The sequence below is a fragment of the Girardinichthys multiradiatus genome, chromosome 8 (genome assembly GCF_021462225.1).
Source record: "Girardinichthys multiradiatus isolate DD_20200921_A chromosome 8, DD_fGirMul_XY1, whole genome shotgun sequence".
Classification (NCBI taxonomy): domain Eukaryota; kingdom Metazoa; phylum Chordata; class Actinopteri; order Cyprinodontiformes; family Goodeidae; genus Girardinichthys; species Girardinichthys multiradiatus.
The window spans coordinates 3,205,143-3,223,702 of record NC_061801.1 but is presented as its reverse complement, the minus strand read 5'-3'; the positions used below and the strand labels follow the sequence as shown (position 1 = coordinate 3,223,702).

Sequence of the window (18,560 nt, the reverse complement as noted above, 5' to 3'; positions counted from 1 at the left end):
TGTGGTATGAATACTATTTGGCAGAGAAAAACCAAGATTTTTGCCCATTTGAAAAATTGTGAAATACCCCCAAATTGTACTTTTGGGGATTTTTTTTTTTGTGTGGGAGGGTCTGTGCTCAGCAAGATGTCTTAAATATGATCCCCCTAATTAAAATAAAGCACTTTTAGACAGAAATATTATTCCATGGGTCATAGACTAAGCTGTAATCAGTTTTCGGCAGGTGAAATACCCCCAAATTGTACTTTTGGGGATCTTTTTCAGTGTGTGAGTGTCTGTGCTCAGCAAGATGTCTTAAATATGATCCCCCTCAATGAAATGCAGCAATTTTAGACAGAAATATTGTCTCATGAGTAAGAAAATAATACATTATCAATTTTTGGCAGATGAAATAGTCCTATTTGGTCCATTTGGGGACCTTTTTCAGTGTGGGAATGATTGTTTGTTGCAGGATCAGTAAAGTATATTCCCTTTGAATGAAATAAAGTTATTGTAGGCAGAAATTGCATTTTATGGGTCAGGAAACAAGCCTTAATCACTTTTTGGCAAGTGAAATACCTAGATATTGTCCATGCTGGGCTTTTGTTTAGTGTGGGATAGATTGTGCTCAGCAAAATCGATAAAAATAATCCCTCTAAATGGAATAAAGTTATTTTAGGCAGAAATAACATTTCAAGGGTCAGAAAACAAGCCTTGATCAATTTTTGGCAAACAAAATAGTGCAATATTTTTCATTTTGTGTATTTTATTTAGTGTGAAATGGGCAGTTTTCAGTAAGATCAGTAAAATATAATTTCTCAGACTGAAGCAGAGCACTTTTAGGCTGAAATTACATTTCAATGGTCAGAAAAAAGGCCATAATCAATTTTTGGCAGTGGAAAAACACCTAGATTTCTGGCTATTTTGCACAGAGTGCATTCTCAGAGGTCTGTGAAATTCAGCCCATCAGTAAAATAGTCATTTAAGGCAGAAATTACATTTCATTGGTCAAGACATATTGGCCATAATCATTTTTTAGCAAAGAAAAACATTGATTTTTGGCCATTTGGGACTTAATTCAGGCCTTCAGTGAGATCTGTAAAATATAGTTCCTCTGAGTGAAATACAGTTTATAATTTCGAAATTTTGCAACGTTTGATTGGGCAGTACTTGTTCTATTTTTATTTATTTATTTTTTGTCAAAATAAATGAATAATAACCACCTTGGAAAAAAATATACGTCAAAAAACTTTTTTTTAAATTTTATTTAGTCATTTATTAAGTTACATCCATCACATTAAAGTTGCGTGACAGAGTGGTTCTAAATCCAAGCAAAGTTAGTGCAGATAAATGATCAAAAGTTTATTCTTACTGCTATAGTTTAAAATATAAATTTGCAGATATTTATGACAAACGACGAAAGCGTGAAACCGAAACTTTCATAGTGAGAACGTCGCAAGTTTTATAAGAAAAGGATAAACGAGACACGCCTTTGCTGTAATATTGACCATACAGATATAATTGTTTTATTTGTTGACTTCAAGAGCTAAACCACCGAGAAAGAACTCTCAAAACCAGACACTCAGCTGACAGGCTGGGCGCGCTCCTGCAGCAAGCCCCCCCCCCCCCCTCTCGCTCCTTCGCGGGGACGCGCCCGATCTTCCCCGATCAGTTTGTGGCAGACCATCACTTTACGGCACAACACCGGTACTGCACTAAATAAGTCCGATTTTTTGATAAGTAATTGCTAATCAATGCTGTGAGTGGAAAATAAATAAGTGCCGGCAGTCAGTTGTTGAGCGGGGGGTGTGTTGCTAAAATATGCTAAAATAAAAACTTAAAACACACAACCATTAAGAATCTCAATTCATAGCCGATGCTATGAATTGAACGTGTATAATCCTCTGTGTTCGGTTCTTTTCAAAGGCAACCAATTGTCCTAATATGACCCACAAATAGAAATAGAAACATTAAACAGTCAAAAAGCAAGCTGTTTAAAAGAGGCAACAAGACATCCTGATCCTCTGATGATGAAGGGTGTAATACAATACATATGTGTGACCGTTTCATATCCAGAGTCCACATGTTGGGGGGTCATAAAGGTACACACCAGTAGATGGCAGTGTAACTGTTTTTAAATATCAGTATAGATCAAGTGTTCATTGTTAGAAGAGTCCGTTTTGTGACTAATTCATAAGAGTCACAGAAATGCAACAAAGAACACTATAATTATTTAAAATTGTTAAACAGCCTAAAAATAATTCTCTGAAGGTTTATGATTTTCTAATTATTCAGTCAAGACCTTCCACTTTGACAAGTTTCTCTCAATGTATGTTTTTTTTTTTTTACCTCAAAAAAATAAAACAGGCAACATTTACCCTTTTGTACATAACTATTTGAACTCAGACAGAACTAGAAAAGGAATGCAAATAATTTTCCTGCTAAAGCATGCATGTTTGTTATCAGCACAGCACCTTCCTTGTATTTGCATTGATGTATATTTTAATCCAAATCCCACTGCTAGAAATCTTACCCGTCTTGTAAAAGCAGATGTCCAGGACACCTGCACTGGAAGTTAATATATCTTACAGTTTAGACAGAAATACTCTTATTTAAAGTAAGTCTAACACAATATAGGAAGAGACAGATAAGAAAAGAGGAAATGTTATTTGCAATCAGTGCCAGATCCCAGAGTCTGATACCTAAAGCTTTCCTAAGGAAATCTTGTGCAGTTATGGTACTTTGTATAGCAATTCATTTTTCAATAACTCATATTTGAACTATTAGCAAATAATTCTGAAAGAAATTTTTATTCATGTAAATATGACAATATAGATGACTGTGTTAAACAATCTTACAGCAATTTTATTCATGTGGTATTGATGCCAAAAATAAGGTAGACATCAAAAAGCAAAATGTGCCGGAAATAAAACAAGCGCTGCAATATCTGCACTGTGATCTCATGCACATTTTCTAAACAGAATCCAAGACATTCATGGATGAATATATATATATATATATATATATATATATATATATATATATATATATATTGTTATATATTATTATGTAGATAATATTATGAGTTATTTTTTTATGTTTGTGAACAGAACTTGAAGTGTTGATGAAGATTTTGCAAATTGAAAGGATAAATCACATTGTAATGAACAGCGTTTACAACAGTACTGTGGAAATATCTAACAGGGGATGTTGTTGTTGACAGTGCTACTTTAAGATAAGAGTACCAAATACATCGGCTGCAGAACGTAAATAACTCTCATGCCTGAGGTGTAAAGCCTTGGCTTTATAAAATGTCTATTAACAATACCTAAAAAATTGTGAGGATTCAAATCTATTAACAATAGAGAAATGAAACTGATGTTCAGCATTTAGCGTATTGTGTTAGGTTCACATGCCTAACTTCTTCCATCCTGGAGAGCAGTGCTCAAATACAGAGGCAGTAAATGAAGAAAACATCTGACTGCAACACGACAGCTAACCTGTCCAAACATCGATGTGTAAATTCTAGAAAAAGAACTAAGTTCACCTTTCTTATAAATTCTGCTCTTTTATGGGAGTTACAGAGGCATTCAACCTGCAACAGCTGAAAGCAGAATAACTCCTGTTTTCTGGTCTCTGTATCTGAAATCCTGAAATACATCCAAGATGCTCATTGTGCTGGAGTGAAAGGCCTCTGACGGATATAACTGTGCATTCTCAGAGACAGACCATCAGCAGTGTGCATCTACTGGCCAGTTTTCTTCTCCTTCTGGAAACTAAAGCTAGTCCGGCGGCTGAGTTTGCGTTGCTTTTGGGCATAGTAATCTGCCCGAGAAGTGCTAGCCCGGGACTCCAGGATGTAGTTCACCTAGCAAAGGAAAAGAGAAAAGAAACGATTTAGCATGCCAAGTTGTTTTCATAAGGTCTATCTTAGACTTTGCAACATAGATATATACAACCCCAGTTCCAATGAAGTTGGGACGTGTAAAATGTAAATAAAAACAGAACACAGATTCAACCTGTATGCAATTGAATCCACTACAAAGACAAAATATTAATAAACGTCATTGTTTTTTGCAAATATTCACTCATTTGAAACTTGATGCTTGCAACATGTTCTAAAAAAGCTGGGGAAAGTTGAGGAAAGCTCCAAAAGCACCTGTTTGGAACATTCCAAAGGTGAACAGGATAACTAGAAACAGCTGAGTGTCATGATTGGGTATAAAATACAAAATAGTCTCCCCTCGGGCTTCTTCACTCCCTCTGTTTAAATCTCTCTTAAAAACATATCTATTTTCTCTGACTTTTAAACCAGATAATCATTTCAGGATCCCTGAAAGGGTCATACATTCACAAGCAAGGATGGGGCGAGGTTCACCACTTTGTGAAAAACTGCATGAGCAAGTAGTCCAACAGATTAAGAGAATTTCTCAACGTACAATTGCAAGGAATTTGAGGATTTCATCATCTATAGTCCATAATATCATGAAAAGATTCAGAAAACCTGGAGAAATCTCTGCAAGTAAGCAGCAAGGCTGAAAACCAACAATGGATGCCTATGACCTTCAACCCCTCAAGAAGCACTGCATTTGAGCGGGGTAACAGATACTACCATGTGGGGTAAGGAACATATTAGATAGTCATAGTCAGTCAGTCATTTTCTACCGCTTATTCCATAGTGGGTCACGGGGGAAGCTGGTGCCTATCTCCAGCAGTCTATGGGCGAGAGGCGGGGTACACTCTGGACAGGTCACCAGTCCATCGCAGGGCAACACACAAACAACCAAACACACACTCATTCATACACCTAAGGGCAATTTAGAGTTACCAATTAACCTAACAGGCATGTCTTTGGACTGTGGGAGGAAGCCGGAGTACCCGGTGAGAACCCACGCATGCACGGGGAGAACATGCAAACTCCATGCAGAAAGACCCCCGGCTGGGAATCGAACCCAGGACCTTCTTGCTGCAAGGGAACAGTGCTACCAACTGCACCACCGTGCAGCCCTCATATTAGATATATATGTGTAAATCAAACTTCTGTAAAATCAAACAGTCCACTTAGGAAGCAACACTGATTGACAATCAGTTTCACATCTTGTTGTTCAAATGAAATAGACAACAGGGGAAAATCTTTGGTGATTAGCAAGACACTCAATAAAGGAGTGGTTCTGCAGGTGGGGACCACAGACCACTTCTCAGTACCTATGCTTTCTGGATGATGTTTTGGTCTCTTTTGAATGTTGGTGGTGCTTTCACACTTGTGGTAGCATGAGACGGACTCTACAACCCACACAAGTGGCTCAGGTAGTACAGCTCATCCAGGATGGCACATCAATGTGAGCTGTGGCAAGAAGGTTTGCTGTGTCTGTCAGCGTAGTGTCCAGAGCCTGGAGGCGCTACCAGGAGACAGGCCAGTACACCAGGAGACATGGAGGAGGCCGTAGGAAGGCACCAACCCAGCAGCAGGACCGCTACCTCCGCCTTTGTACAAGGAGGAACAGGAGGAGCACTGCCAGAGCCCGGCAAAATGACCTCCAGCAGGCCACAAATGTGCATGTGTCTGCACAAACGGTTAGAAACCGACTCCATGAGGATGGTATGAGGGTGTGACGTCCACAAATGGGGGTTGTGCTCACAGCTCAACACCGTGCAGGACGTGTGGCATTTGCCAGAGAACACCAGGATTGGCAAATTCGCCACTGGCACCCTGTGGTCTTGATAGATGAAAGCAGGTTCACACTGAGCACATGTGACAGACATGACAGAGTCTGGAGACACCGTGGAGAGAGATCTGCTGCCTGCAACATCCTTCAGCATGACCGGTTTGGCAGTGGGTCAGTAATGGTGTGGGGTGGCATTTCTTTGGAGGCCACACACAATGCTGAGCCTGATTTTGACTTGTTTTAAGGACATTACATCAAAGTTGGATCAGCCTATAGTGTGTTTTTCCACTTTAATTTTGTGTGTGACTCCAAATCTTTCCATTGATGACTTTTGTGTCATTTTGTTGTCAGCACATACGTACACACACACACACACACACACACACACACACATACATACATATATATATATATGTGTGTGTGTACACATCATTCAGATGGAACTCACCTTGAGCACAATTTCATTGACAGTAGCAGCATCAGACTCAAAGTAGAGAGCCTTATAGTCATGGTTGCTGTGATAAGTAATCTTAAAAATGGAGTGACCTTTAGAACAACAGAAAACATTCTTAATAGCACAATAAGGACAGAAGGCATAAAAAAACACTTTTCACAAATTATAGGTCATGCATTTGTACAATTTCAGAAGTAAACAAAGATCTAAACCAGAAAATTAAAAAATAAATGATCTTTCTGTCTGAGTGAGTAGCTTCATGTGTTTGTTAACTAAAGAAACCTATTACCAATGTGATATGTGCAGGAGATATGGTTCAGAAATGTACTCAAGGGAGCTTGTAGCTCCAGTTAAATGCAAAGTAATTCTAATCAGGACTCTCTTTCACCGAAAGGAACAGTTTTATGTTTAGACTGATAATTTTGTATTGACTCACAAGTCTATCCCTCATGCTGAAGATTTAGTAACTTTGATTGGGTTGGTGGGCTACATATAAAACCTGTAACTTATGACGATGAGTGGAACTTTTTAGTTAGGTTGAAGGCCTTACAAAAAAGAGATCAGTGCTCTGCTGAATGGAAACGCAGTTAAATGCTACAAATCAATAAGTCAAGTGCTTGATGAGGAACAAGTAATGTCATGATGACATTTTAGAATTATAACAATTCAATCTTTCTGCTCTGTTATTTGATTTTCATGCCTAAGGAATAGGAGAACTTTCTAACAGTGAGGTGTGAAAGATTGTTACACAGTTCTTTTTAAAACATTACACAACTCTTTTCTCCTTTATGTGAGAATGCATCTGAATGAGTAAATAGTCACTTTTCAGACACACGCTCTCTTTAGAGAACCTTCTGAGAACACTCACTGGGGCTTCTCTCCTCTACAAGGTCACAGGCACAAAGGTGGTCCGAGTCAATAGAGATAGGTTTTTGTCGAATCCAAAACTTCTGATTGGTAACAGGATCGATTTCTACTTTTTCTCCTGAAATGCCTGCAAAGAGTTTTGTATCAGTTTACTGTTACACTTTTAACAGGGATGGCCCACATAGCAAAGGTATCATATCACTTTTAGTGTTAAAATCACTAGCATTATTCATCCAAAGTTTCCCGTACAAAATAATATTTTAAACAAAAACATATCATTTAGTTCAGAACACACACAACTTTAAGACCTGAAGTAAACTCAGTCTTAGTCTGTTTTGCCAAACTCAAAAATGTATTTTAATGTAATTAAAAGGGAAGCCACATAGCAGTACTAAGTTAATGTAAACTGCTGAATCGGATGTATCTGCAAGAGCACAGAAGAGCAAAGGGCAGGCAATTTGTGGTGAGTATATATATCACAATGTCTGAGTTGGCAAATGGTCAACTCATTCTAACCTCTAACGATCCAATAATTTTTTATCTAACACCTTTAGATGCAACAACATGCACTCATGTCATCTACTCTCTTTAGGTCAACAAATAAAAACAGTCACATTATATAAACTGGCTTCACCAAGGCAGCATGCCATGGGCCCTGTAAATCTACTGTGATGCAGCTACTTGTTTGTATTGACAAGGCAGACACTTCTACTGCTGTGCTGCTCCTGTCTGTCTTTTTGTGTAGTTATCATTTAGTTAATGTCAATAAACACAAAAACGTTTTTGTGATACATGGTATACTTGTATGCTGGACAGACACTGGAAAAAAGGCAACTAGCCAAAAATCCTCCTGACTTATGACAGACATTTGTCCTGGCTGATTCAGGTACAAGTGGACAGGGTTAAGTAAAAGGCATTAAAATAAATCAGTCCTGAGTACATCACTCTCATCTTATGATCTCACCACTGGCTTCCAGTTAAACAATTATTAAAAAAATACTTCTTATTGTTTTTAAAGCTTTAAATGTCATTATATGTTTCTGAGATGATTAGGAGTTTTTCAAGTATTTTTCTATCTGTTAAAACACATTAGTGAACAAAGTGAAAACAAAGAAGATTTTTGTGTTTGTTACACAGGTAAGGTGGGAGAGCTCTGAAGGCAGGTGTTGACTGTTTAGACATTGTTGCTCTTCCACGGCTGATCTTGCTCTCCCAACACAGCGAACAGCGCTGTGATCTTAGTATGCATGAAGAAACACTTGCACATTTTCACTGTTATAAACACAGACACCCTCTACAACTGACGTACTGGGATACTCGGTGGTCTTAAATTAATCTCTAGTGGGACATTTATTTTTGATCAGACCTTATATAATTTAATAAAACATACTAACTGGTCTGTTGATATCAGTGTGTCTCCCTTTTTAGTTATTACCTAATGGTTCAGGTTGTGATCATTTGTAACAGAGATAATTATTCAATCTGTCAAAGTATTCAAATTATTCAAGGTATTCCTGACTGGTGGTCAGCATATCAATGCATCAAAACTGGAAACTTTCACCTTTTATGGTCTCTAAATACATCAACAGATGCTTTGATGGATAAATCTGGCAAATTTGGTTAATTCTTCACTTTCTGTTCGTTTCAACAGTAATACCTCTAGCAAGGAACATTCAGGACATATTTTAATAGTTGGTAAACATTTGATACATTTAACTGCTTTTAAAACAAAGCTTATACAAGAAGAATCTATCCAAAAACAGACGGGCAGTATGTACCTAGCTGGACATCTGTGGTGAAACGCAGCTTATGGATCAAGCTGATTTTGAAGGACTTGTAGTGGTGACTGCTCAACATGTCTTGGACTGTGGTGATGTCAATAGTAGGGTCTTCCTCTGAGCTCTCCTCACCTCTGGAGCCTGTAACAGAAGTAGAATTACATGAGCTAAAACCCGAGAGCTCCTGATTTTAACATCTCTGCCCATTCACAAAACCTTTACCAACATGTATGGGGTTTTCAGCGGAATTCTGTTTGGACAAGATCCTGATTTGCAAACTGTGATATGTGAATTATCCCAGAGCCATAAAGAAAGCATTTTTATTGGCTAACTGAATCGTTAAAGGAGAGAAAAACAATATACTAAGTTTCTATCTGTAACAGAAACAGAAAACAGTAACAGAAATCTTTAAATAATTGATCTTGTTGTAATCTAGTATCAAAATGTTCTGATCTTTACTGGGCATGAAAGTATTTAAATCTGACTTTTAGTGTACTAAGCCACACACCACAGATTATCTGATGCCATTACTGATTAAATAAATATAAAGAAAAATGTAAAAGTTAGTTAAAAAATAAAATAAAGCCATAAAAAGCCAAGACATGTACAAATACATAAACCCCCAAAATCACGAAGGCGATCATGAAGTTGTACATTGTCTTTACATGACTGTGGTTCTAAACTTGCTGTACATTGTACAGAAATTAACTCATGTTGAAGATAAAAGAGTTTAAAGAATATATGGTTAGCTGAAAAGCAGCTGGAGTCTACAAATTCTGGGGCGGTGTATTGCCACCACTAATGACCACAACAGCCACTAGAATGAATTTGCAGTAGACCTTCATCGTGGGTTTACTCACTGTTTTCTCTGACCAGGCAAAACTCCAGCTGGTTCTGGTTTTCCAGAGTAGAATCCAGGTCTACTGCAACATTTGGCTCCATTTGCTTCTCCAGTCGATACATAGGCCCTGTTGGAGAGTCAGTTTCATTTTCCATTGTTCTTGGCAAGTGTTCCAATTGTTTGTCAGTCAGTCAGTTGTCAGGTAATTTCTTCTTGATGGTTTGTATCTAATGAAAGGGCCGATTCATGTTTAGTGAGGTAGCTGTTTTGGAGTTTCTACAATGTATAAATTAACTGATTATTTCATTTTTCAAATGTCAAGGCACAGAAAAACAGGGTCAGGACTTCAGTAATTACTCTAGAGCAGTAGAGACTGTTCTCTGAAACAATTAATCATGCCTCTCTGTCTGCCAATCCAATGGACGAGTCTGGGTTCAGTTTGGTAGTTACAAGAAGACAGCACTCGTCTTACTGTAGCGTGTCAAGTGTAAAATTGGTGCAGAGAGGATTATGGTGTGTAGGGCAGTTTTCAAAGAGTTGGGTTAGCCCTCGGTTCCAGTAAAAGGAACTCTTAATGCCACAGTGTACCAAGAGATTTTGGACATTTTCCTGCTCCTAACTTTGTTTTGACAAAGCATCACCTAAAACACAGTTTAGTCAGGGGCCTCATGTAAAACCTTTTGTGATTACTGAAATGCAATTACTGAAGGCAGCTATTTTACAGCTTATGCTGGACATTTAAAGAGACTCAACTATTTTAGAGGAAGATGATGGTAACAGGAGTCAGCAGACATTAAGGGAAGGTTTTACAGAAATATTTGAAGAGCAGCTGCCCAAAATTTGAAATAAAATCTTGTTTTAGCAAAGGCTCTCCAGCTTAGGGCTAAAAGGCCCTGATCTTCAAAGATTCCAAGTAAGGGGCGCTAAATTGCTAAAAAACAAATAAAAAAATGCACTTGCAATAATTGGGCGTGTTGCCCACAGGTATAACAGGTGCAAAAGAGGTGCAGACTGCCCTATTTAACCTGCGTGTGCTACTGGCTGGCTGCTACAGCCCCCAGCAGAACTAGAGGAAAAGCAAACAGATCCTCTGTTGTGACGGTTGAAACATGCAGGTTTTGTTGCGCTGCATCATTAGAAATGGTCCGGTTGCTGATTTTTCCTTCTGTTCTGTTCTTCTCCTGCTTTTCTGGACTGTTACAGTTTGTTAACCTTTGTCGTTGCTATTCACAGCAGCAGGTTTGTCATCTCAGCCTCTGCTCTGACAAGTTTATTTCCCCTCTCTGTTCATTTTTGCAGGCGCCTCTGAGTGCATAGCTCCGCATGCAGAAAGCTGGGTTTGAAGTTGTTCTGCGAGCAGATGCTTTATGTTTGTGGTCCAGACGGACCCAGAGAGGCAAAGGCTACATTCTGCTTGATAGATGATGATGATGAATTGATAGATTATAGGCCTTTGCGCAAGAGGGCAGAGCCGTGTCCAGAGTGGCCCATGCCCTCCGCCAGGGCATCGGTGTGCACATGGGGCAGCTGGTCTAGCCTGAGAACACCATAGGAGCATGCACAGCTTGTTAACTGTGTTGCTCTATGTAACTCGCAATGGTTGCAGCTTAGAAATTGGCTAGTCAATATTAACAATAAAAAAGAAAAATATGTCTGTTAAGTTATTAGAGGTTTGCCTCCCTTGAACTAACAGTGTTTTTTTTTCTTTCTTTTTTTGAGAGTATGTGTTTGACTAGTTTGGAGTTTAATATAAACAGTCGCAATATTTAAGCCTAAATGTAAGATTAATTGAAGTTATTTTTGCACTTTCCAGCAAAGACATTAACCTCAGAGTTATAGCAAACTTGGAAGAAACAAGTCTTGACTAGCTGTATGAAGCAGCCAATCAGACGTCAGGTTCTGTTGAGGAGCTGCCCTAATCTCTTGTATTAAACTACAAAAATGGCCGAACAGGTTAAACTGAAGTGCTCTTTGACCTCGAGAGGCGGGGTGTGAAGTGCCTCAATAGCATTTAAAGTGACACCACCAAAACAAGTTGCTCTCAAATGCACCTCAGAACATGGGTAAAAGAGGGGCCTGTGGAGCTACAAAGCATTGCAGTTCCACTTTATATAGACCACAACTGAATGATTTCAGTGTGAAAAGGAGGGATTTAATAGCATAGTATGTCCCCTTTAAGAATGGGAAATGTTTTAGAAACTTGATGTGTAGCAGTTAGGACTGACACCAGTAAGTTTCACTCCATTCCTCACGTAGTCCTTTGAAAACAGCTTAATAAAAGCTCAAAGCTACGCCAACTTGTGCGATCAATTCTGAACAGCCAGAGGCAGCTAAAAAAGGCCTCCTCTTTGTGGCTACATAAAAATGTCCTAAAGAATCAAAGCACGATTACCTGATCCTTTCTGTGAACCTTTTCTTTTCTTGAGTGCTTTCTGGAGGATCTCCTTCATGGTTACCTTCAGACTATCCACAGGAATTAAAGAGAAACCTTGAGCAGCATTTCTAAAAGGAAAAATATAAAAACACTTAGATATGGGCAGTTCTAACTGACTGTAAATGTACAGTAAGCGTTTCAAAGCAAGAAATTGGTGGTAATGTGTCTCTGTCTTACAGCAGACTGCCTGACTCGAATGGTTGAATTGTGAGACAAACAATACAATAAAGGAAGTTTCATTCTAAAACATTGTCAAAATAAGGTGAGATTTTTGCATGTAATCCATGCAACAATTATTAAATGCTCACAGTTAAACCAATAAAACGTAAAATATGTATATTTCACATTCTGGGACTAAAAGACAGGAGAGGCCTGTATGGAGTCATATATTATCTTTTGCAGAAATATAAACTACAAGTGTAACCAAAGAAATGATGTTTGATGATTTTCTATTCTCTTCAAGTATTGTTGCGTGCTGACAGCGAGTCTTTTGAAGACCACCAAGCAACACAAGGAGGGAAGAAGAGACTAAAGCCAGACAACTGAAGTGAACTTGGTCGATTGCCCTAAGTTTCAGGCTTCTGGAAGTCCTGAATCAACCTCAGTTATACCTCTAGGGTTTCCTTTGACCCTTCAGCCTCTGGAAGTTACTATTTTCTGAGACCTATGACAACAATGTTCCTGTTTCACCATTGAAACCTGGACCATCAGTGCCTGTCCACTTAGAGGAAGAAAACTGAAGATTTAAGTTGCCTTTCTTTCAAGAAAATCCACTCATTTCCCAAAGAAACATCCCCATTGGGTGCATGGATGAGCCTCTGTCTTCAAAGCCTCTCCAAACTCACTAGTTTCAGCATCAGGAAAAGACAGGTTAAGTTGAATGATTCATTTCTATTATTGAAATGATTATGTGCTGCTGAATTTAAGCTGTTACTAATTAAAGAAAGCATCTACAAAATCTAGATAAATTGTGGACAGTCAATTATTTGAGTCACCTTATTGTTCGTTTTTTGTTGGTGGTAAAAAAGTCTTGCTGCCTGGTTCTAAGAGATTTTAGGGGGTCTTTATAGGTTGCCTTAAGCCAAACTTGTTAAAACAGCGCCTTTGGGGCTCGTGCAGAGTCACTAAAATTAACCTAACCCATATACCAAGTCCAAGTTGTAAAATTAGGAAATGAGCAGCCGTTAACAGAAGTGACTGTCGAGGAGTGGATGACTGCGGTGCGCGGCTCGATTGTCCAGGCCACTAGTTGAAGAAGGGCGAGACTTTTGGATGCAGACTGTCATAGGTTAGGCGTGTCATTTCCCGACACCAGCTTAAACAGAACTTTCAGTAAACCTGCTTGGTAAGATCTTTCAGGTTTATGGAAGTCCGGACGTGTTGGATGGAGAGCTGGATTGAGCAATCCCCTCAGAAATAGGGAAGTGGGAGGAGGGGTTAGCTCATTGGACAACGAAAACGCAAACATGTTTTAAAATACTGACTATGTACATTTTTATACTTACATTCTGACAAACAGTGACTGCCTAGAAGTCAAGCCAGGTGAAGAGTACTTCTCCACCAATGCCAGAGTGCTGAAGCCAAACTTGTGGATTGGTTCGTTTGAATCAAGTGGTGGGAAGTCAGTATCCACCTCACCATCATCCTCAGCAATGTGGAGGCAGTAGGCTTCCACGTTCTCACTGTAAATGGACGCACAATGAAGCAAAATAATATTGTTAGCAATACCCTGTATATACAGTGGCTTGTAAATGTATTCATTAAAAAGTATTCAAAACTGAAAAGTATAGTGTGCAAAAGTATTCAGCTCCCTTTATCTGAGGGCAACCAATTTACCTCCAATAGTTATCTGATGATTGCCAATGGCTAAATAGAGTCCATCTCCGTGTAATCTAATCTCAGTACAAATACAGCTGGTCTGTGACGGCCACAGAAATTGGTTAAGAGAATAGTGGAGAGCAAACAGCATTATGAAGTCCATGGAACACCAGACAGGTCATTGATAAAGTTGTGGAGATGTTTACAGCAGGTTTAGGCTATAAAAAGATTTCCCAAGCTTTGAACATCTCACGTAGCTCTGTTAAATCCATCATCTGGAAATTTAAAGAGTATGGCACAACTGTAAACCTACCAAGACAAGGCCGTCCACATAAACTTACAGGCCGAACAAGTAGAGCACGGATCAGAGATGCTGCCAAGAGGCCCATGGTGACTCTGGACGAACTGCAGAGATCCACAGCTCAGGTGGAGGAATCTGTCCACAGGACAACTATTAGTCTTTATGGACTAATGGTCTTTATGGAAGAGTGGCAAGAAGAAAGCCATTGTTCAAAGAAAACCACAGGAAGTCCCGTTTGCAGTTTGCCAGAAGCCATGTTGAGGACATAGCAAACATGTGGAAGAATGGTCAGACGAGACCAAAATTGAACTTTTTGGCCAAAATGCAAAACGCTGTGTGTGGCGGAGAACTAACACTGCACATCACTCTGAACACACAATCATCCACTGTCAAATATGGTGGTGGCAGCATCATGCGCTGGGGCTGCTGCTCTTCAGTGGGGACAGGGAAGGTGGTCAGAGTTGATGGGAAGATGGATGGAGCCAAATACAGGGCAATCTTAGAAGAAAACCTGTTGGAGTCTGCAAAAGACTTGAGACATGGGCGGAGGTTCACCTTCCAGCAGGAACAACGGCCCTAAACATAAAGCCAAGGCTACAAGGGGATGGTTTAAAACAAAACATATTCATGTGTTAGAATGGTCCAGTCAAAGTCCAGACCTAAACCCAATCGAGAATCTGTGGCAAGATCTGAAAACTGCTTTCCACAAATGACTGAGCTTGAGATGTTTTACAAAGAAGAATGGGCAAAATTTCAGTCACTAGATGTGCAAATCTGGTAGAGACATAACCTAAAAGACTTGCAGCTGTAATTGCAGCAAAAGGTGGTTCCACAAAGTATTGACTCAGGAGGGCTGAATAAATTTACACAATGCCCTTACCAGTTTTTTTATTTATAAAAAAAATAAATAAATCATGTATAATTTTCTTTCCACTTCACAATTGTCTATCACTCTTTTACATAAGATTCCAATAAAATATATTTATGTTTGTGGTTGTAATGTGACAATATGTGGAAAAGTTCAAGGGGTATGAATACTTTTACAAGCCACTGTAAGAAAGCAGGTGGAGAGAAAACACCATGTTAGTGAAGAAAAGGGCTCCAACATTTAGTATTATATAAAACTGGATTTGGGATCTGTTCGTTCTCACTTGAGTTTGGGTTCTCGTCCCTCACTTGTGTACTGCCAGCAGATGAGTCCAATGAGGTCGTGAACACGCGCATTTGCGATGGTCACCACTGTCATTGGATGCACTTTCTCCTGAGCCATCTGCATTGAGAGGTAGACGTCTATCTTCTTGGTAGCTGTGGTACCAATGTGACCCTTGACATAAAGACAGAGGAAACATTTTATGTACAACATACCAACAAAAAAACAATGCAGAATATCAAACTTGTATTTGTTCAGTAACTCTGCTGTAGCTTATTTGGCCATTTCCTTTCTACAACGTATTTTTTTATTGACACTTGAACACAATATACAGTGGGAGAACAAGTATTTGACACACTGCCGGTTGAGTGACGGAATCTAAAACAAAATTCCAGAAAATCACATTGTGTGACTTTTAATTAATTAATTAGCATTTTATTGCATGACAAAAGTATTTGATCCAAAAACAAAACTTAATATTTGGTACCAAAACATTTGTTTGCAATTCCAGATATCAGACTTTTCCTGTAGTTCTTGACCAGGTTTCCACACACTCCAGCAGGGATTCTGGACGACTCCTGCATACAGATTTTCTCCAGATCCTTCAGTTTTCGGGCAATCGCTGAGCAATATGGACTTTCATCTCCCTCCAAAGATTTTCCATTGGGTTCAGGTCTGGAGACTGGCTAGGCCACTCCAGGACCTTGAGATGCTTCTTACGGAGCCACTCCTTAGTTGCCCTGGCTGTGTGCTTCGGGTCGTTGTCATGCAGGAAGACCCAGCCAGGACCCATCTTCATGGCCTTACTGAGGGAAGGAGGTTGTTGGCTAAGATCTCCTGATACATGGCCCCATCCATCCTCCCCGCAATACGGTGCAGATGTCCCCTTTGCAGAGAAGCATCCCCAAAGAAGGATGTTTCCACCTCCATGCTTCACAGTAGGGATGGTGTTCTTGGGGTTGTACTCATCCATCTTCTTCCTCCAAACATGGCGAGTGGAGTGGAGGCATTTTTCCCAGTGCATCCTGATACCCAATTTTGGTTTGCATTTGAGTTTGATGGTAAACCTTACACTTTCACTAGACTGTCAAGGTTATTGTGAAAGTCCTACTATCTACAATGCTGCACTGATTGGCTGACTTACCTCTTACTGAAAGTTCTGTCCTCCTTCAGTATGTGAATGATCTTTTAATTTGCGCGCCAACTGAGCAGCAATGCAAATCAGACACTTTGAAACTGTTACATCACCTTTGTGCTAAAGGACATAAGGCCTCTCTGTCAAAACTGTAGTTTTTGTTCAAAGTAAAGTTACTTTCTTGGGACATGTGATTTCAGCTGCCTCCCATTCTTTGTCCACAGAGCGCACTCAAGCAGATGCCAACATTCCTAAACCATGCAAAAAAAGCAAATGATGTCCTTCCTGGGAATGGCTTCATTCCCAGTTGTTCTGTTCTGGAAAGTCCCTTGTCTTCTTTGATCTATGGGTAAAATCTATCTGCCCATGATTGCATTACCTGGACACCTGAGGCAGAAAAAGCATTTCAAGACTTAAAAAATGCACTCCAACAGGCTCCAGCTTTGGCTTTGCCCCATCCTGCGAAACCTTTTATTCAGATGGTGGATGAAAAGGTTTCATGTCCTCCGTCCTCCTACAACAACATGGTGGACACCTTAGACCTGTTGCTTCTGTCCTCAACATGCCCAACATTACTGTTAAGCGACTTGGGTGCTAACCTAGTGGGCTTTCCTGCATGCTCAGATTTTGAAGTTCTACTGTCAGGTCCTTTAACACAACATTTTTTTGCACAATCTCCAGAACTCCTGGCTTTAACAGAAGCCAGCAAATTGGCTGAAGGGAAGTCTGTTACCAGTTATTCTGACAGCCGGTACTCATTTGCCGTAGTTCATGATTTTAGCGCATTGTGGAAACATCGCTCCTGGTAAACCTATTCTTAATGCTACTCAGGTCTCTGACCTTTAGGATTTTGTTACCCTCTAAATCAGCTGTTGTTAAATGCACTGCTCACTCACACAACACTGATCCGGTTTCCCTGGGAAACGCCTCAGCTGACACAGCTGCAAAAGCCGCTGCTACTCTTCTTCTTTCGGCTGCCTTTCTGTCCTCACAGTCAACCCCCGAACCCTCTTTATCTTTAATTGAAAAGCAGTCCTTTGCCTCGCCAGTAGAAAGAAAGCTCTGGCAATGCAATGGATGTTCTAACTCTGAAAAAGGTTGGTTTTTAGCTGATGGAAAATCTAGCCTCCCCAAACATTTTTTCCCCAGGTTTGCAAAGTTGAGTCATGGGTTAGACCATGTCTCCAAAGGGGGAATGCTTGATATGGTAGCAAAACAGTGGTTCACAAAAGGATTTACAGTGGTAGCAGAAAATCACTGTAAAAAATGTTTTATTTGTGCCTCGCACAATCACGGTAAAATTCAGACAAAAGGGTTGGCAGCACATCCCCCACCTGAAGGCCCCTTTCAACATCTAATGATGGATTTAATTAACACCTTCTGAAGGCAAGAAATAATGTCTAGTGGTGGTTGACATGTTCTCTAAATGGGTAGAGGCGTTCCCCAGAAAACAGGCAGACAGCAGTGCAGTAGCAAAGGCCTTACTCTCTGAAATAATTCCCCGATGGGGAATACCACAGGTCATCAAGATGACCTTGACAGACAATCAAGATGGTGCCGACAATGGCAGCCTCGGAGCTTCGCTCTCTCTTTGTGTATTTTGTGTGTTTATATGTTTTTCGAGACACAGTACTGTGGTCTCGGGCCACAATTCTGTGGTCTCATTCAGCAGAGAGGAACTTCTCAACATCAGAGAGTCCTCTCTGGGGTTTTTTTCACCATCTTTCATCAATCCGAGCTTCATCGAACTCCTGACGAGCAGAGCCGCAGCACTCTACGGGATACTCCGCCAAAAGCGTCAGAGGGCAAAGCACGCTGGCACTGGTAAAGCTCCACCAAAGAGGACTTCGCGCACCACTGCCTTCAATCCATCTGGCAAATGTCCGCTCTCTAAGTAACAAGATGGACGAGCTGCTTCTCCTCACCGGTAAAAACACGGACCTCCGCGGATCAGCGGTTCTCTGCTTCACCGAGACATGGCTGAGTGGAAACATCCCGGATCACGCACTGCTGATGCCGGGCTTCCAGCTGTTCAGAGCGGATCGCAGCGCGAAGCTATCGGGGAAGAAGCGAGGAGAAGGAATCTGCTTTTATATAAACGAAGGTTGGTGCAGAGACATAAAAGTGCTGGAAAAAC

At 40.1% G+C, this 18,560-nt stretch overlaps 1 protein-coding gene across 2 annotated transcripts in view; it reads right to left on the bottom strand.

Annotated features, from left to right (window-relative positions):
* Window positions 1-2,770: 2,770 nt before the first annotated feature.
* Window positions 2,771-18,560, bottom strand: part of mapkap1 (MAPK associated protein 1) — a 33,389-nt gene continuing 17,599 nt past the window's right edge. Inside the window, exons 6-13 of one of the 2 annotated variants that reach the window (XM_047373028.1) lie at window positions 15,290-15,462; window positions 13,525-13,701; window positions 11,978-12,087; window positions 9,605-9,712; window positions 8,745-8,885; window positions 6,968-7,093; window positions 6,094-6,191; window positions 2,771-3,847 (exon numbers count right to left, since the gene is read on the bottom strand). In XM_047373028.1, the coding sequence (XP_047228984.1) occupies window positions 3,725-3,847; window positions 6,094-6,191; window positions 6,968-7,093; window positions 8,745-8,885; window positions 9,605-9,712; window positions 11,978-12,087; window positions 13,525-13,701; window positions 15,290-15,462 (1,056 nt within the window). In that variant the 3' untranslated portion in view covers window positions 2,771-3,724. The remainder of the gene's footprint in view (window positions 3,848-6,093; window positions 6,192-6,967; window positions 7,094-8,744; window positions 8,886-9,604; window positions 9,713-11,977; window positions 12,088-13,524; window positions 13,702-15,289; window positions 15,463-18,560) is intronic. The other variant, XM_047373029.1, reaches the window with a different exon arrangement.